This window comes from Hypanus sabinus, chromosome 13 (genome assembly GCF_030144855.1).
Source record: "Hypanus sabinus isolate sHypSab1 chromosome 13, sHypSab1.hap1, whole genome shotgun sequence".
NCBI lineage: Eukaryota > Metazoa > Chordata > Chondrichthyes > Myliobatiformes > Dasyatidae > Hypanus > Hypanus sabinus.
The window spans coordinates 67,621,955-67,642,785 of record NC_082718.1 but is presented as its reverse complement, the minus strand read 5'-3'; the positions used below and the strand labels follow the sequence as shown (position 1 = coordinate 67,642,785).

Genomic DNA, 20,831 nt, shown 5'->3' with positions numbered 1-20,831 from the left:
AACCCCTTTAACTGGCTACAATTATCTTTTGTCTCCTGCCTGTCCTTCCTCATCAACTCAGAACTCTTAGCATCTTGCCCTTGTCCTTCTACCTCAATCCCTGCACTCATATTCTGATTCCCACTCCCCTGCCAAACTAGTTTAAACCCTCCCCAACAACTCTATCAAACCTGCCTGCCAGGATATTGGTCCCCCTGGGATTCAAGTGCAACCCGTTCTTTTTGTACAGGTCACACCCGCCCCAAAAGAGGTTGCAATGATCCAGAAATCTGAATCCTTGCCCCCTGCTCCATTCCCTCAGCCATGCATTTATACTCCACCTCATTCCTATTCTCACTGATGCGTGGCACAGGCAGTAATCCCGCGATTACTACCTTTGAGATCCTGCTTTTCAACCTCCTTCCTAACTTCCTGTAGTTTTCTTTCAGGACCTCTTCCCTTTTCCTACATATGTCATTGGTACCAATATGTACCACGATCTCCCTCCCACCGCAGGATATCTTGGACGCAATCAGAAACATCCCGGACCGTGGCACCTGGGAGGTGAACTACCATCTGAGTTTCTTTCCTGCATCCATAGAATCGCCTGTCTGACCCCCTGACTATAGAGTTGCCTATCACTACTGCCTTCCTCTTCTTTTCCCTACCCTTCTGAGCAACAGGGCCAGATTCTGTGCCAGAGGCTGTCCCCAGGTAGGCTGTTTCTCCCCCCCCCCCCCAACAGTACTCAAACAGGAGTACTTATTGTCAAGGGGTACAGCCACAGGGGTACTCTCTAGTACCTGACTCCTCCCCTTCACTCACCTGACTGTGACCCATTTCTCTGTCCCCCATGGCCCCGGGGTGACCACCTGTCTGTAACTCCTCTCTATCACCTCCTCACTCTCCCTGACCAGACAAAGGTCATCGAGCTTGCATCTCCAGTTCCCTAACATGGTCCTTTAGGAGTTGCATGTCGATGCACCGGGTGCAGATGTGGCTGTCTGGGACACCGGGAGACTCCAGGACTTCCCACATCTGACACCGACCACAGAAAACTGGCCTCACATACATACTACTTCCTTTTGCAATCAACCACTGTCTCACCTCATCCCGTTACCGCGGAAGCCCTTTGAGCCAAAGCCCTTTCACTCCACTGCCCACTGGATATGGCTGCCTTCTTTTTAAACTGTTCGCGCTCAACAGGCGGACGTCACAAGCCTGCGCAGTCTGGCCTCTCTCTTCCCCCGAGAACTCAAAATGCCTGCCTGCTGGAAATCCTTAGGTGCTCTCGCTCTGCCTTCTTGTTCCAAATCAAAAACTTCTGCAGATTCCTTGCCCTTTTTAAACTGTTCGTGCTCACCAGGTACAATACGGTCATGCACTTTGGTAGAAGGAATAAAGGCATAGACTATTTTCTAAACAGGGAGAAAATTCAAAAATCAGACCTCATGCAGGATTCCTGAAAGGCAATTTGCAGGTTGAGTCAGCGGTGAGGAAGTCAAATGCAGTGTTAGCATTCATTTCGAGAGGACTAGAATATATTAATAAGAATATAATGCTGAATCTGTATGAAGACTCTGGTGAGGCCTCACTTGGAGTTATTGTGAGCAGTTCTGGGCCCATTATTTAGAAAAGGATGTGCTGAAGAAAGCTCTGAAGAGATTTAGGAGAACAATTCAGGAATGAAACAGTTATTGTACCAGCAGCAATTGAAAGCTCTGGGCCTGTACTCCCTGGAATTTCAAAGGGGGGGAAAATCTCATTGAAATCTATTGAATATAGTAAGGCCTAGATAGAGTGATGTGAAGAGAGTGCTCCCTTTGGTGGGGGACTGGGGAGGGAGCAGAATTTTGCATTGACAGCACTGATGATATCTTTCCAGTGCTTTAAGATGCCTGCTGTATGTTGGCAAAAAGAAGGCAAGCAAACCAGGAGGTCTGTGTCAGCTCTGAAGTTTTTAATCTACAAAAGCCTTTATCATTATGCCTGCACTTTGAAGACAGTGGTGAACCTCATCATCAGTGATGGCTTCTGAGCAATGAGCAATCCACAGCTTCCACAACCTGCTGTGACCTCTTCATTGTCAGAAGCTCGTACTACAGTAGTCAGGATGTGACTGCCACAGTGATAAGGGAAGGGCTAAGATGGGGCAGAATGTGTTAAATATGTTCAGGAAAGATTCCTCATGCAAAGTACTGAAGATTCTACAGGGAGAGGGCAAAACCTGACCTACTCTTCAAAGTAAATTTTATTATGAAAGTACATATATGGCACCATATACAACCCTGAGATTAATTTTCTCATAGGCATACTCAATAAATCTATAGAATAATAACCATAACAGAATCAATGCCCATCTAGGGCTTTCAACCAGAGTGCAGAAGACAACAAACTGTGCAAATACGAATATATAATAATAATAATAATAATAATAATAATAATAATAATAATAAATAAATGAGCAATAAATCTGAGAACATGAGATGAAAAGTCCTTGAAAGTGAGACCATTGGTTGTGGGCACAGTTCAATGGTGGAGTGAGTGAAGTTGAGTGAAGCTATCCCCTTTGGTTCCAGAGCCTGATGATTGAGGGGTAAATCTGGTGGTGAGTCCAGAGGATCCTGCACCTTTTTCCTGATAGCAACAGAAAGCCTTTGATGTACCTGGACTTTCAGAAAGCCTTTGATAAGGTCCCACATAGGAAATTAGTGGGCAAAATTAGAGTACATGGTATTGAGGGTAGGGTACTAACATGGATAGAAAATTGGTTGGCAGATGGGAAACAAAGAATAGAGATTAACGGGTCCTTTTCAGAATGGCAGGCAGTGACGAGTGGGGTACCGCAAGGCTTGGTGCTGGGACCGCAGCTATTTACAATATACGTTAATGATTTAGATGAAGGGATTAAAAGTAACATTAGCAAATTTGCAGATGACACAAAGCTGAATGGCAGTGTGAAATATGAGGAGGATGTTAGGAGAATGCAGGGTGACTTGGACAGGTTGGGTGAGTGGGCAGATGCCGTTTAATGTGGATAAATGTGAGGTTATTTACTTTGGTGGCAAGACCAGGAAGGCAGATTACTATCTGAATGGTATCAAGTTCGGAAAAGGGGAAGTACAACGAGATCTAGGTGTTCTTGTACATCAGTCACTGAAAGTAAGCATGCAGGTACAGCAGGCAGTGAAGAAAGCTAATGGCATGTTGGCCTTCATAACAAGGGGAGTTGAGCATAGGAGCAAAGAAGTCCTTCTGCAGTTGTACAGGGCCCTGGTGAGACCACATCTGGAGTATTGTGTTCAGTTTTGGTCTCCAAATTTGAGGAAGGACATTCTTGCTATTGAGAGAGTGCAGCATAGGTTCACGAAGTTGATTCCCGGGATGGCGGGACTATCATATGTTGAAAGATTGGAGCGACTGGGCTTGTATACACTGGAATTTAGAAGGATGACAGGGGATCTGATTGAAACATATAAGATTATTAAGGGATTGAGCACGCTAGAGGCAGGAAACATGTTCGTAATGTTGGGGGAGTCCAGAACCAGAGGCCACAGTTTAAGAATAAGGGGTAGGCCATTTAGAATGGAGTTGAGGAAAAACTTTTTCACCCAGAGAGTTGTGGATCTATGGAATGCTCTGCCTCAGAAGGCAGTGGAGGCCAATTCTCTGGATGCTTTCAAGAAAGAGTTAGATAGAGCTCTTAAAGATAGCAGAGTCAAGGGATATGGGGAGAAGGAAGGAACAGGGTACTGATTGTGGATGATCAGCCATGATCACATTGAATGGTGGTGCTGGCTCGAAGGGCCAAATGGACTACTCCTGCACCTATTGTCTAACAGGGTGAAGAGAGCATGTCCTAGGTGGAGAAGTTCCTGATAATGGATGCTGCTTTCCTGCAACAGTGTTTTATGTAGATGTCCTCAAAGGTTGGGAGGGCCTTACCCATGGGGGGGGGCTGGGCTATCCATTACTTTCTTGTAGGATTTGCCATTTAAATGTTTGAACTGGTACATTTAATGTCAGAGAAATGCATACAATATATGTCCTGAATTTCTTTTTCTTCACAAACGTCCATGAAAACGGAGGAGCACCCCAAAGAATGAATGACAGTTAAATGTTAGAACCCCAAAGCTCCCTCCTCCCCCACACAAGCAGCAGCAACAAACCACACCCCCCCCCACCAGCAAAAAAAGCATCAGCGCCCTCCACCGAGCACTGGAGGGAGATCAAATCTAAGTTTAGTGCTTCTGACCAACTGAGGTGCAATAAAATGGGAGATGACCACACGTGCAGGCCCTCATCATTGACAGTGAGTAACATCAAATTTGCTCAAAACAGCTCTATTTCAATGTCCTATGATACTCAGGACAGATTGCCCAGCCTGTACACTGATCCCTGGGTACAGACAGCAAGCTTCCACAGGAACCAAGTGGGTTGAATAGCATCCATAGAGAGGAATGGACAGTCAAAGTTTCAGGTTGAGACCTTCCGTCCGTGTGACAACTGTCCATTTCCCAACACCCGAGTACTTTTGTGTGTGGCTCCATTCTGCTTCTCGGTTTATCTGAATCTTTAAAAGAGTTTATGGACACAGTAAATGCTGGGAATAATTAGCAGATCAGACCACATCACCACCAAGAGAAACATCTCACGTTTCAGTTCAAAGACCGTTTGTCAGGCTTAGTTATGCTCCTGCCCTGTAACTATTCCCATTTGTTATTTACTAGAGAACAGTAACATGAATTTAAGTATATTCCCACTATTTTAATTGAGACAAAAGAAAATTAAACACTTTGCTAACCTAATGCCCAAATGTGTTAAGCTAAATGCAGATTGGAATCTGATGAACTTGCTGAATGTTAGTGACCCCGAATTTTCACCTCTCCTGCATCACATGGCCCTGGATACTGAGAAATGTATACACTGTATGGGGGAGGGGGGGGGCAGACTACTGAAAGAAATCAGGAGGGTCAGCTGGCTCTGCTAGTGGACAGTAATACAGATCAAAACTGAATCTGTTGCTGATCAGGAGGGAACTGACACCCCCTGCAGTAACCGGGAATAATACCTTGGAATTCTCTTTCCTCTGGATCCCTTCATATGTTGCTCCTTCTTCAGGCTGAGTGATGCGAGGCGCCTTCTCGTCAGCAATCAACTGGACTGCCTCCACCTACACAAGATAAGGCAAACTGTGTCATAGGCAATATCAGACAAATCAGAAGTCAGGGTTAAACCTGGATGCATCATGACATGGGATGGAAACTGCTCTGCCCTTAACCACAAGAAAGACACACCTCAGCCCATCACAGAAACCAACCTCCCTCTCTGGACTTTCATTATGCTGGCTGCTTTACTCAGGCAGCAAGAGGTGCAGACAATGACCCCACCCACCCCAGACTTCCTCTCTTCTCCCCTCTTTCATCAGGCACAAGATACAAAAGCCTGAAGGCATGCATCACCAGGCTCGAGGACCCAGCTGCTATCAGACTATTGAACAGTCCCACTGTATGATTCGATCTACCCAAGCGAGTGTTCTAGCTTGTTACGGGCTTGCATCTTCTGTTTACCAACACTGGACTTTCTCCATTTTTCATCTTGCATTGTTACTGTTTCCCTTTGTACTACCTCATTGCACTACCCCCTGAATTTATTTGTACAGATGGGGTGCAAGACTGGTCTTTCACTGTACCTAGGAATATGTGACAACAAACCAATTTGCCTGTTTAATCTAGAGGGATCTGTAAGTGACATGCAAGAGATGGTCGAGCAACATCTCACCAGACTCTGCCCTCTCCAACACTATGGGATGCAAGCTCTCCATGTTTGGGATAGGGTGTGGGGGATGCCCACTGTCTGGTCATAAAGGGGCAGGGTGTACGATTTGTTAACCTGATAGCATGCAACTGCCACTGACTGAAAGAGAAATCACAAGGCATTATTTCTTTGTCGTTACCCACCACAACAATCCAAATCCCCCAACTAGCCACCAGCAGAGGCCCTCCTGCTTGCCCCATCCCAGGTATCAGAGGCTGGCACCTTCTGACAGGTGGGAAGTTTCTTTCCAGTTGACTGGCCCAACAAGGACACTTCAAGGACTTCCTGAACAAGGCCACTTCAGGTTCAAGATAGACTCATAATTTCTCAGGCCACTTCATTAATTTCTTATGCGTTATCATCTATCGTATCGCTTCTGTAAATGTAACACTTTATTCAGCATTCTGTTATTGTTTTGTACCTCAATGTGCTGTGTAATGGTCTGATCTGTATGAAGACAAGTTTTTCACTGTATCTCAGGACCTGTGACAATAATAACCCAATTCCAATACGACAGTCACAATCTACTCTTTCACTCTCCCCATCCCATGGTGTGCTTTACTCACTTTAGGTGTGCTTACTCACTGCTCAAACAGACACCCTAATTTCTTTGTGTATCTGTGAAAAGGATCTGAAACACCTGCACTGTCTGAAGATGCACTTCACTTCAGCCATGCCAACTTAATTCACTACCAGAGGATCACGACAGTAACACTGCTGACACTTAACGATCTGTTGGCACTCCCTCAGTCTGCAGGAGGAGGGGTGCAACACCCCAACGTTGACCTTGCTCAATTGGAACAAGGCTCCTCCCGGGCACACACACTTCACAGACAGCTGCGAGGTTTGTGCTGAAAAGCGGAGACGTATGGGAGGCTGACACCATTCAGGGACAGTTGGACATCTCAACTTGTTGCTCAATTCACATGCAATTAAATGCCAACTCTTTCCACTCAAAGAAGATGGCCTCCTGTTTAAGCTTCATACATTTCTGTGAAGAAGCAGGAGAGCTCTTTGTGACATTCCTTACCATTGCAGTTATACCCTCAGGATACAGGAAACGGTTGTACAGCGAGTCCACGGTGTCATTTGGGTCCACATCACATTGCTTCTGCAGTAGAATGGGCCCTGTGTCCAGTCCATCATCTGCCCAAAAAATGGTGAAACCTCCCATCTTATCTCCATGAATAAGAGTCCTATACACAAAGAACAGATGTTTAGCAGCTCCCTTACAGACTCCAACTTCAGATACACTACACGGCAAGCAAATCAACTCACTGGGCCATCAGCTTCCTTCCCATTGTGTCCCCACATCTACTTCCACAGTCAACATGCTGAACAAAGCTGCTTAGGCTTTGAGGATGTGGATCTTATCCAGTGAGTGCCCCCAGTTCCTCACCTGTGCCAAGCTACTTGATTGTGAGGACAATTCTGACCTCTCCCTGCGGTGCAGCTCACATGAAGTCCCAGAGGAGCCAGAATTCCAGTTTTATGTTTCAGGGTAGTTTGGAAAGAGAAGTGTGCACTTATGTGCCTTGCACAGGGGCAGTCCCCAGACCCATGATCTCCACGTCCCAATTGAACCCACCCCGAGATCTGACATTGCCTTTCCCACAGGGACCTTTTGCTCTCCCACCAGGCTAGGTGGTAGCTACCAGACTGTAGCTAGCCCACCACTGAAATGAGGCCCTGCCATTAGTATCAATCAACTCCCTGCATGCACCCCACACCCATTTTGGAGGTCATGGCTGTCAGATGAAGGAGCGATTGACACAGACAGGTGCATGCGCACACATGTGCGCACAACACTAAAGACACTGGTAACTCCAGTGTATTTTATATAGACAATAGACAATAGGTGCAGAAGTAGACCATTCGGCCCCTCGAGTCTGCACCGCCATTCTGAGATCATGGCTGATCATTCACTATCAATACCCAGTCCCTGCCTTGTCCCCATATCCCTTGATTCCCCTATCCATCAGATATCTATCCAGCTCCTTCTTGAAGGGTGCACACTTTGCTCTGATGTTGGAGGGATGAAGCTGACGTGGTGTCAGTGATATGGGCTACATTACCCTAGGTAGAACCAAACTTCCAGAGCACTGTTGGGACCACACTCCTCCAGTTAACTCTGATTGGACAGGCTCCATGGTTTCAGGAGGTGAGTGTCTCTCTGCAGGACCTCTGGCACATCCTGGTCTGGCAGAATTTCTGGTCAATGCATACTCTGAGGAGCTTGATGGGAGGTGGTAGTGCCAGTGAATGTGGAAATTGGTAGTTAACTCTCCCCTGGATAAGGTTATTGCTTGCCACTACTGTGGCACACACCTTAACGTGTCTCTGGTCAACACCTTGCTCAAAGGAGTAGGCTGATTCCTTGTACAGAAGTTGCACCCACGCAAGTGTTAATTAATGTCCAGGCAAGGATAGATTGCAGACAGCGCAGACGACCCAGGCAAAAACAGGTCAAGAGCTTAGGTTCCCTTTGCACAGCACTTGGCTTATTGAGACAAGATTGTAACAGAAGGATTCAAGGAACACACACCAACTAAAGGACAATTACTTTACTAACTTCAAGGTAACATGAGAGGGCACAGTTTTAAGGTGCTTGGAAGAAGGTACAGAGGAGATGTCAGGGGTAAGTTTTTAACACAGAGAGTGGTGAGTGCATGGAATGGGCTGCCAGCAGTGGTGGTGCAGGCAGATATGATAGGGTCTTTTAAGAGACTCCTGGATAGGTACATGGAGCTTAGAAAAATAGAGGGCTATGGGTAACCCTAGTTAATTTCTAAGTATGTACATGTTCGGTACAGCATTGTAGGCTGAAGGGCCTGTATTGTGCTGTACATTTTCTATGTTTCTTTTAACTTGTGTTTACTGACATGCCTTTATGCAATGGAAATATTACAATATGGCCAGTTTTCAACGAGCACAATCCCCAGCAGCTGACAAATGCTGTTATGATTATAGGTTTTTCTCAGCAGTGGCAATGAACCATCTTGATTTCACCATTTCCAGTGCTCTGCGACTGTAGAGAAACCCCTGAGCATCAGCTGATCCCTTACTCTGCGTTTCTGCCACTGAACTGTACATGAATCAATTGCCCTGCTGAAAAGTGGGCAGTATGCATCAAGGATGGACATCCTGTTGTGATGATTCTTTAGTTTTCTGCTCAGTGCACAGCAGGCAGAAATAGCAGTTTGACACGGCTTGTGAGTTGAAGGGCCTGCATTGTGCTCTAGGTTTTCTATGTCTCACTGATTGTTAGGTTGTAGTTTTAATTAACTTTTACCAGAGGTACTGTGAATGGCAATTGATCGTGAAAGTAAGGAATTTAAACATACAGTTCACCAAACGGTCAATATCTGTAATTGTTCATATAAAAATGGCATTTCTCTGTTCAGACCAGACGGGGCCGTGCTGCTTTCCTTGAGCACAACTAAAAGTATGAATGAGAAACGAGTGTGAGTCAGCTAACTGAGACATTTGCTGAGGAGTTGTAAATTAAAGTAAACTGTGTGTAATCTTTGCATCCTACCTTTAGAAGATCTTTAACGCAACAGCAGAGGCTGGGATGTGGATGCTATGCAGAAGGACTATTGCACAAATGATTATCCTCCAACAATTGTAACCATCTTCCTGCCGTGAGGAACACAGTTACAGTTTAACACGTGGCTAATGAGAGCTGGTGCAGGAGGGGGAGCTTCAGAATTTTGGATCATTGGGTTCTCTTCCAGGAAAGGTGGTATCTGTACAGAAAGAATGGTTTGCCCTGAAATGGAGGGGAACTGACAGCCTATCAGATAGGTTTGCTAGTGCTGCATGGGGGTTTAAACTTGAGTTGCAGGGGGTTCAGAACCAGAGTGCCAGTACAGATAGTGCAGCGGTTGTGGCAGGGCCTGTAATGTGCTGTATTGTTCTCTGTTCTATTAAAATGCACTAACTTACAGAATGCAGGCAAAGTTCAGGGTCATATATTTGTATAAATTACTCACTTGCCAAAATCAACAGCCCTGCTTTCACCTGAGAGCTGATCAGCCATCATGGAAATTGGGATGTGACACTACGACGCATGCACACTGCAGCCTCAGCAGTGACACCAACCAAGCAAAAAAGCAGGACAGCTCTAATTCAAGCAGTCACATATCACCGTCAGCATGTGCAGGATTGAGACAGATCTAACTGCCACCCATCAATACGAGATAATTAAATCTTATTGTAATGACATACTTCGAGACAACCATCAAACCCTTTGCTGCAAAGGACAGCGGTGACTATATCACGTCCATTTAGGACAGCGCCAACCACATCATCAAGAATATTCTATTGTCATCAAACAATTGATACTAGAGTGTACAATCATCACAGTGATATTTGATTCTGCACTTCACGCTCCCTGAAGTACAAATCGAAGTAAATATAATAAAAATTTAAATTATATCATAACTAGAAAATAGAAGAGGGAAAGTAAGGTAGTGCAAGTCAGGTCCAGATATTTGGAAGGTACAGCCCAGCTCCAGGTCAGGATCTGTTCAGCAGTCTTATCACAGTTGGAAAGAAGCTGTTCCCAAATCTGGCTGTACAAATCTTCAAGCTCCCGAACCTTCTCCCGGAGGGAAGAGGGACGAAAAGTGTGTTGGCTGGGTGGTTCGTGCCCTTGATTATCCTGGCAGCACAGCTCCAACAGCGTGCGGTGTAAAGTGAGTCCAAGGTTGGAAGATTGGTTTGTGTGATATGCTGGACTATGTTCACGATCTTCTGTAGCTTCTTCCAGTCTTGGACAGGACAACTTCCATACCAGGTTGTGCTGCACCCTAGAACAATGCTTTCTACGGTGCATCTATAAAAAATAATTAGTGAGAGTTTTAGGGGACAGGCCAAATTTCTTCAGCTTTCTCAGGAAGTAAAGGCGCTGGTGAGTCTTCTTGGCAGTAGACTCTGCTTAGCTAGACCAAGTCAGGTCATTTGTGATATTCAACCCAAGGAACTTAAAGCTGTTTAAGTTTTAAGTTAAAACTGTTCCACCTGCGCACCACCGATATAGATGGGGTTGTGTGGTCCGCTACTCCTCCTGAAGTCAACAACCAATTCCTTCGTCTTGCTGACGTTGAGGGATAGGTTATTGTCTTCACACCATGCCACCAGGTTCTTAATTTTCTCTCTGCACTCAGACTCATCATTACTCAAGATATGGCCTACAATTGTGGTGTCATCAACAAACTTATATATTGAGATCGATGGAAACTTGGCTACACAATCATGAGTGTACAGTGAGTATAGCAGGGGGCTGAGGACACAGCCTTGTGGGGCACCAGTGCTCAGAGTGATTGTAGAGGAGAGCTTGTCCCCTATTTTTACAGCCTGGGTCCTATCTGTGAGGAAGTTGAAGATCCAGCTGTAGACCTCAGTGCTAAGACCCAGCTTCCAGAGCTTAGGAATTAGTTTATTTGGAATGATGGCATTAAAGTCAGAGCTGTAGTCAATGAAAAGGAGCCTTACTTATGTGTCTTTATTCTCCAGGTGTTCTAAGGAGGAATGTAGTGCCAGAGAGATGGCATCTGCCGTTGACCTGTTGCTCCAGTAGGCGAATTGCAAAGCGTCAAGGTTGACCGGTAGGCTATGGTTGATGTGTGCTAACCAATTGCTCAAAGCACTTCATAGGAATTGATATCAGAGCCACAGCTCGATAGTCATTCAGGCATGCCACCTTGCTTTTCTTTGGCACCTGGAGCATCCTAGAGACTTTGGTGTTACTGATTTGTATGTTCTACCCAGCATTACGGTAAAAAAAAATGGTCAGGCTAATTATGCCACGTAGAAAGAGAAGGGGGACATTACGGTCAAGAATGAAGCCAAACACCGCCGGGAAGCGGCAAGGAGAGGGAGAGAACAAGAATCGGATGAGGTCAGGGCCGCACGACTCCAGGATCAAAGAGTCAGGACAAAAAAGATGAGAGCAGAAGAGACAGAGGAGGAGAGGCTTGTAGGTCTCCAGAATGACAGCTGGCATAGAAGGAGAGAGAAAGAGACAAAAGAGCTGAGAAATGCACATCTCCAGGATCGGAGACAAACAACAAACAGCAGAAGAGATGAAGAGACGGGGAATGAAAGGGCTGCATGTCTCCAGAATGACAAAAATAGGCACAGGAGGAGGAGAGAGGAAGAGACAAAGCAGCAGAGAAATGCACGACTCCAAGATTAGAGACAAAGAATAAACAGCAGAAGAGATGAAGAGACAGAGGATGAAAGAACTGCACGTCTCCAGAATGACATCGAGGGGCACAAGGGTGGCAGATCAACCAGAAATGATGCCATTAAAAGTGTCCTTCGTTAAATAAGGAGGAGCTATATTTGCCTTGCTAGGCATCATTCTTCTTTAATAAACTGAGGTTATCTTATTCAATTTCCAAAGCAAAGCGATACCAATAGCATTCAGGAAAATTTAATGTTCATTCTGGACACATCAAACTGCACTACCCTTCTCTCAAAGAGTGCCCCAACAGGTCACCCCAATGTCTAGTGCCTATTACAAAGGAGCAAATTAGGGTGGACAAGTCTATAAGGCTTGTTTCCTTGGACCCCGTGGGGGACCAGAGCAAAACCTGCAGGGACTCTGGCAGAGATATTTAAAACATCCTTGGCCACAGATGAGGTGCCAGATGATTGGAGGATAGCTAAAGTTGTTCCGTTGTTTAAGAAAGTCTCTAAGAATTAGCCAGGAAATTATCGGCCAGTGAGCCTGACATCAGTAGTGGGAAGTTACTGGAAGGTATTCTAAGAGACCGGATTTTTGATTATTTGTATAGACATGGACTGATTAGGGATAGTCAGCACAGCTTCATGCATGGTAGATCATGTCTAACCAATCTTATAGAGCTTTTTGAGGAAGTTACCAGGAAAACGGATGAAGACAAGGCAGTGGATGGTGTCATCATGGACTTTAGAAAGGCCTTTAACAAGGTCCCGAACGGGAGGTTGGTCAAGAAGGTTCAATTGTTTAGCATTCAGGATGAGGTAGTAAATTGGATTAGATATTCACTTTGTTGAAGCCAGAGAGTGGTAGTAGATGGTTGCCTCTCTGACTGGAGCTTGTGACTGGGGCTGTGCCACAGGGAATGCTGCTGGGTCCATTGTTGTTCATCATCTATATCAACGATCTGGATAATAATGTGTTAACTTGGGTCAGCAAATTTACAGATCATACCAAGATTGGGGTGTGGTGAATGATGAGGAAGACTATCCAAGCTTGACATGGGATCCGGACACAGCTGATGAAATGGACTGAAAAATTGATAGATGGAATTTAATGTAGGCAAGTGTGAGGTGTTGCACTTTGGGAGGACCAACCAGGGTAGGACCTGTGTGGTGAGTGGTAAGGCACTGAGCATTGCGTTAGAACAGGAGGATCTGGGAATACAGATCCGAAATTCTTTGAAAGCAGTGTCACAGGTAGATAGGGTTGTAAAGAAAGCTTTCATAGATTAAAGTATGAGTACAGGAGATGGGATGTTATGTTGAAATTGTACAAGATGCTGGAAAGGCCCATTTTGGAGTATTATGTCCAGTTTTGGTCATCTACCCTAAGTCTGAAAGAGTGCAGAGTGTTATGAATGTACCACAGCTCTGAGGGGCCGAAGGGTGCGAGGTAGCCCCCTCCTTTGTGAGAATCGCAAGATCACTATTGAGTCAGTCCAGGAGACCCAGGAAATGAGAGAGAGAGAGAGACGTTTGGAATGTCTTGACCCCCCCCCGGCGATATAAAGCTACAGGAAACGGCCATTGTCTCTTGGAGACAGAATTGTGTATTAAAATATTGTGCTTCGTGGAAGCCCTCAGGCAAAGTGGGCTGGTTTGTGGTTGGTGGTGTCAATCCCAACCTGATTGACATCTGAGACCCTGAGAGTCAGGATAAAGGAGGGTCTGTGGGAACAGCCCCTCAGACGCACCAGAAGAAACGCTAGCCATCCCGTAATAGCAAAAGCCGGTGGGAAGGCCACGTGCGTCCGTTTCCATTTGCCCCGGAATCGGTGTGCCTTGACCACGGAAGAACGGCTTTTAGCTAACAACGGGGAAATCAACTCCCAACGACTCTCGAAGGATTGACATCATAAAAGGACTGGGCAAGTTTTAACCCGTCTTTCTCTCAAACCAAAACGCTGCAGCTTGAATGAACTACAGTGACTTTTATACTTCCATCGGACAATACATTATCCCCTAGACAACGATAGAGTGTATTTCTTATTGATTATTATTATACCCGCGCTTTTAGATTTAGTATTGACGTGTATTATCTGTATGTTGCATTGATATTATTTTGTGTATTTTTATCAATAAATACTGTTAAAAATAGTACCATCAGACTTCTCTATCTTCTCTATCCAACGGACCTCTCTATCTTTGCTGGTAAGTGACCCAGTTACGGGGTACGTAACAAGAGAAAATTTATAAGAACGTTGCTGGGACCTGAGGACCTGAGATATAGGGAAAGATTTTAGGATTTTATTCCCTAGAATGTGGAAGATTGAGGGGAGATTTGATAGAGATATACTATATCTCTATCAAATATATATATTATGAGTGGTAGATGAAGGGTAAATCCAAAAAAGCTTCTTCCCCTGAGGTCCGATGGAACTACAACTAGAGGACAAGGTTAAGGGTTAAAAGGCTGCTAGGAAGAAAGTATAGTCTGACGTAGCAGTATTTCAGTGAAGTAAGGGAAATTACAGTGGTATGAAAGAGAAGCTGGCCAAAGTAAATTGGAAGGAGATGCTGGCAGGGATGACAGCAGAGGAGCAAGGAAAAATAAGGAAGGTGCAAGATAGATATATTCTAAAAATGAAGTAATATTGAAATGCCAAATAGTACAACCCTGGAATGAGTTGTAGTGGTCCTGCCTCTGGCACAGAGGTTGAACCCTCAACTAGAAAGGGAAGGAGGGAAGAGAAGAGAGCAATAGTTTTAGGGGATTCTATAGTTAGGGGGGCAGATAGGAGATTTTGTGGGGCAGATTGGGAGTCTCGGATGGTATGTTGCCTCCCTGGTGCCAGGGTCCGGGACATCTCAGATCAGGTGCAGGCTATTCTTGAGAACGAGGGTATGAACCCAGATGTAGTGGTCCATGTAGGGACCAACGATGCAGGTAAGGTGAGTGAGGGGGTCCTGCTTAGAGAGTTCAGGGAGTTAGGAGTGAAGCTGAAAGGCAGGACCTCCAGGGTGACGATCTCGGAATTGCTACCTGTGCCACGTGCGAGTGAGACGAAGAATAGAATGATTATGCACATTAATACGAGGCTGAGAGCATGGTGCAGGAAGGAAGGGTTCAGATTTTTGGATAATTGGTCTTTGTTCCAGGGACATTGGGATCTGTTTCGAAGGGACGGTCTACATCTGAACCGGAGGGGTACTAACATTCTTGCAGGTGTGTTTGCCAGTGCTGCTCGGGAGGGTTTAAACTAGATGTGCAGTGGGCAGGAATCCAGATCCAGAGGGTTGGTCAGAAGGAGCATGGGGTTAAATGTGTAGAAGGTTTGGGTGATCTTGAGAAGGTCATCAAAATTCAGGGTGCAATTAGCCCGATGGAAGTTCAAGGAGCTGGGTTAGGTACAGTAGACAGTCTTTTAAGCAAAGAGAGGAGGAATGGGCTAAGAGTTCTATACTTGAATGCGCGTAGTGTCAGAAATAAGACAGATGAGCTTGAAGCTCAGATGAAAATGGGGAACTACGATATTGTTGGGATAACGGAGACATGGCTGCAAGGGGATCAGGCCTGGGAATTGAGTGTACCAGGGTATACATGCTATCGTAGAGAGAAATATGGGAAGAGGGGTGGGGTGGCCCTGTTGGTGAGGAATGAGATTCAGTCCTTAGCAAGAGGTGACTTGGGAACAGGGGAAGTAGAGTCTGTGTGGATTGAGCTGAGGAACAGTAAGGGTAAAAAGACCCTAATGGGTGTTGTGTACAGGCCCCCAAACAGTAGCGTGGATATTGGGTACGTTGATTAGGGAGTTAACAATGGCATGTGCTAAAGGTAATGCAGTCGTTATGGGAGATTTCAACATGCAGGTGAACTGGGAGAATCAGGTAGGTGCTGGACCCCAGGATAGGGAGTTTGTGGAGTGTCTAAGGGATGTATTTTTGGAACAGCTTGTGCTTGAGCCAACCAGGAACGAGGCTATTTTGGACTTGGTGATGTGTAATGAACAGGAATTGATAAGTGATCTTGAAGTAAAGGAGCCATTAGGAAGTAGTGATCATAACATGATGTTTTTATCTACAATTTGAGAGGGATAAGGGTAGATCAGAGGTGTCAGTGTTGCAATTAAATAAAGGAGACTACGGAGCCATGAGGGAAGAGCTGGCCAAAGTTAAATGGGCGGATGCCCTGGCAGGAAAGACAGTGGATCAGCAGTGGCAGATATTCTTGGGCATAATGCAAAAGCAGTTCATTCCAATGAGAAGGAAGGATTCAAAGAGGGGGAAGGGGCCACAGTGGTTGACAAAGGAAGTCAGAGATTGTATAGCATTAAAGAAAAAGTATGACAGGGCTAAGATGAGTGGGAATACAGATGATTGGGAAAGTTTTAAGGAACAGCAGATCTTAACTAAAAAAGCAATACGGAGAGAAAAAATCAGGTATGAGCTCAGTCTAGCCAGGAATATAAAAGAGGATAGCAAAAGCTTTTTTAGCTATGTGAAGAGAAAGAAGATAGTTAAGACCAATGTTGGCCCCTTGAAGAATGAATTGGGAGAAATTGTTATGGGAAACAGGGAAATGGCAACAGAATTTAATGCGTACTTTAGATCTGTCTTCACCAGGGAGGACATAAGCAATCTCCCAGATGTATGGATGGGCCAGGGTCATAAGATATCACAGGAATTGAGACAGATTGATATTAGGAAAGAAACTGTGATGAGTAGACTGGTAGGACTGAAGGCTAATAAATCCCTGGGTCCAGATGATCTGCATCCGAGGGTTCTGAAAGAGGTGGCTCAGGAAATTGCGGATGCATTGGTAATCATTTTCCAATGTTCCTTAGATTCAGGATCAGTTCCTGAAGGTTGGAGAGTGGCTAATGTTATCCCACTTTTCAAGAAGGGAGGGAAGGAGAAAACGGAGAACTATCGTCAGTCGTGGGGAAGATGCTGGAGTCCATTATTAAGGACGAAATAGTGGCACATCTTGATGGCAGAAATAGGATTAGGCCGAGCCAGCATGGATTTACCAAGGGCAAATCATGCTTGACTAATCTGTTGGAGTTTTTTGAGGGTGTAACAAGGATGTTAGATGAGGGTATGCCAGTGGATGTTGTGTACCTAGATTTTCAGAAGGCATGCGATAAGGTGCCACATAGGAGATTGGTGAGTAAAATCAGAGCTCATGGCATTGGGGGCAGGGTTTCAACATGGATAGAAAACTGGTTAGCAGATAGAAAGCAAAGGGTAGCAGTGAATGGGTGTTTCTCGGACTGGCTGGAGGTGACTAGTGGGGTACCACAGGGCTCTGTATTGGGACCACAGCTCTTTATGATTTATGTCAATGATTTAGATGAGGGCATTGAAAACTATATCAGCAAGTTTGCTGACAATACTAAACTGGGTGGCAGTGTGACATGCGAAGAGGACGTTAGGAGAATACAGGGAGACTTGGATAGGCTGGGTGAGTGGGCAGATACTTGGCAGATGTCATTCAATGTGAATAAATGTGAAGTTATCCACTTTGGAAGCAGGAACAAGAGGGCAGAGTATTGTCTGAACGTTGTAGAGTTAGGTAAGGGAGAAATGCAAAGAGACCTAGGAGTCCTAGTTCATCAGTCAATGAAGGTGAATGAGCAAGTGCAACAGGCAGTGAAGAGGGCAAATGGAATGTTGGCCTTTGTTACAAGGGGAATTGAGTACAAGAGCAAGGATGTCCTTTTGCATTTGTACAGGGCCCTGATGAGACCACACCTGGAATATTGTGTAAAGTTTTGGTCTCCAGATTTAAGGAAGGACATTCTGGCAATTGAGGAAGTGCAGCGTATATTCACTAGGTTGATTCCTGGGATGGCAGGGCTGTCTTACGCAGAGAGATTGGAGAGATTGGGCTTGTACATTGAGGAGATTGAGAGGGGATCTGATTGAAACGTTTAAGATAATTAAAGGATTTGATAGGATTGAGGCAGGAAATATGTTCCAGATGTTGGGAGAGTCCAGTACCAGAGGTCATGGATTGAGAATAAGAGGTCAGTTATTTAAAACAGAGTTGAGGAAGAGCTTCTTCTCCCAGAGAGTTGTGGAGGTGTGGAATGCACTGCCTCGGAAGACGGTGGAGGCCAATTCTCTGGATGCTTTCAAGAAGGAGCTAGATAGATATCTGATGGATAGGGGAATCAAGGGATATGGGGACAAGGCAGGGACTGGGTATTGATAGTGAATGATCAGCCATGATCTCAGAATGGCGGTGCAGACTCGAGGGGCCGAATGGTCTACTTCTGCACCTATTGTCTATTGTCTATGGCTGACAAAGGGAGTCAAAGCTAGTGTAAAAGCAAAAGAGAGGGCACACAACAAATCACAAAAATTAGCAGGAAGATGGAGGATTTAGAAGCTTTTAAAAAACCTACAGACAGCAACTAAAAGAATCACTTGGAGGGAAAAGATGAAATATGAAAGCAAGCCAGCAAACAATATCAAAGTGGATATAGGTCTGCTTGAAAATGTGGCCAGAGAAATAATAACAGGTGGAAAGGAGATGGCAGATGAACTAAATGAGTATATTGCTTCAGTCTTCACTGTGGAAGATACTAGCAGCGTGCCAGATGTTGAAGGGTGTGTGGGAAGAGAAGTGAGTGCAGTTACTATTACAAGGGAGAAGGTGCTCAAAAAGCTGAAAGACCTAAAGGTGTACAATTCACCTGGACCAGATGAACTGCGCTGTAATGTTCTGAAAGAGGTAGCGGTAGAGATTATGGAGTCATTAGTAATGATCTTTCAAAAATCATTGGACTCTGACATGGTGCCAGAGGACTGGAAAATTGCAAATGTCATTCCACACTTTAAGAAAGAAGGGAGGCAGCAGAAAGGAAATTATAGACCAGTTAGCCTGACCTCAGTGGTTGAGAAGATGTTGCGGTTAATTGTCAAGGATGAGGTTATGGAGTACTTGGTGACACAGCACAAGATAGGACAATATCAGCATGGTTTCCTTCAGGGAAAACCCTGCCTGACAAACCTGCTGGAATTCTTTGAGGAGATTACAAGTAGGATAGGTGACGGGGATGTTGTATATTTGGATTTTCAGAAGGTCTTTGACAAGGTGCCATGCATGAGGCTGCTTACCAAGTTAAGAGCCCATAGTACTACAGGAAAGTCACTAACATGGTTAGAGCATTGGCCGATTGGTAGGAGGCAGCGAGTGGCCACCGGGAAATTCCACCTTTTGTGGCAGACAGAGCGAAGGAAAACAGGGAGAGGACCGATATGTGGAAAATTGTGGAGATGCAGGTGAGGGCAACATCCCTGCTAGTCACAGAGCCCAGGACAGTCAGCACCTTGGGGATGGGGATAAGAGCACAGAAAAGAGATTATCACAGAGCAGCCATTATAATCTGTTGTGTTGATCTCTTCAAACTCACGTTTGCAACAACAGCCCTCAGCTCCAGCCCCAATCATTGGCCCAATCTTGCCACTACCATCATCTGTCCCATCCCAGAAATAACACTACCTTGGGTCAGACTGCATTCCCAATTTACACACTACATTCTGCATTGTTTGCTTTCTCTGCTGAATGGCAAAATCAGTCTGGATGGCACACAGAATTAAATTTCCCCAATGTGTCCTGGTACACATGACAATAACAGGCAATAAAATAGGCACTTGATTCTGGGCCCACTATTGCAAGAGACCAATAACAGGACAGAAGATTCAAAACCATACAGCATTCCTGCTAACCCTAGGAATGCCTGACCTATGACTGCTCGGAGTAGGCAACTCGTACTTGGGATGATACCAGGAATGTCATCTCCTTGTCTGAAACATGCAGATGTTTAACAAAGACAGGGGAGAGTGTGTGTCACCTCCTAAACCAGACCCCACTAAGCACCTCCTGCCCCATATGGGGCAACACAGTAGCGTAGTGGTTACCTTACTGCACCAGGTTTCAACTCCCAGAGCTGGAATGAGTCTGTACGTTCTCCATGTGGATTTCCTCAGGGTGCTTTGGTTTCCTCCCACAGTCCAATAAGTTGCAGGCTTGCTATGTTACTGTCAAAAGTCTGGCAACACTTGCAGGCTATCCCCCAACACATTTCCATGTACGTGTAACAAATAAAGACAACTTTAATCTTTTAACCCTGGCCTCTGAGTCATTTCTGATCCCAAGAGACCGCCTCTGAAGATGACAGACAGGTCACTCAACAGAAGTGAACTGCAAACAGCTACTGGGGAGTAACTTGGTCTCAGAGCAGTGGGGGACATTTGGAGATTCAAGGGGTTAGGGTTGAGGATTACAGAGGGAGGGAGGAATGTGTCAGACACTGAGCTCTACCCAACAGAAACATAGAAGTGTGTGGAAATTGTAAAAGTGAAATTAGAAGTAAGATTCTGACAGCAGAATGAGAAGACGAGAAAGCCCTTGCAATAATTTTACGTGGGGCCTAATGTTAAGGCCCCAACATAAACCAGCATAAGCACTGGCCTGATGAGCCCATAAGGCTCAGGACAAACTTTAACTTTAATCAATGTTAGGGTAATGATAAGAAAGCACAAGAAGAATGTCAGTGGGAGAGGGGGGTGTGAGGTGGTGGTAGAGCCGATACATTAGGAAGACCTAAACTCTTAGGCATGAGTGGCAGAAAGTGGAGGGCTACATGGGAGAGAAGGGTCAGTTTGGTCTTCGAATAGCTTATAAGGTTGGCACAACATTGCAGGCTGAAGGGAAGGGCCTGTACTATTGTGTTCCAAGTAAAATAAATGAAGTCTTTGCAAGAACATAAAGACCAGAAGAATAGAAATGAGGCCAATCACTCCCACATTGGGCCCACCACTACACATGTCTG

General features: G+C 45.2%; 1 protein-coding gene across 2 annotated transcripts in view; it reads right to left on the bottom strand.

Annotated features, from left to right (window-relative positions):
• The window catches only part of aldh1l2 (aldehyde dehydrogenase 1 family, member L2), a 134,095-nt gene that overhangs the window by 92,906 nt on the left and 20,358 nt on the right, over positions 1-20,831 (bottom strand). For both annotated transcript variants that reach the window (XM_059987849.1, XM_059987850.1), the window contains exons 4-5: positions 6,827-6,992; positions 5,051-5,152 (exon numbers count right to left, since the gene is read on the bottom strand). In XM_059987849.1, the coding sequence (XP_059843832.1) occupies positions 5,051-5,152; positions 6,827-6,992 (268 nt within the window). The remainder of the gene's footprint in view (positions 1-5,050; positions 5,153-6,826; positions 6,993-20,831) is intronic.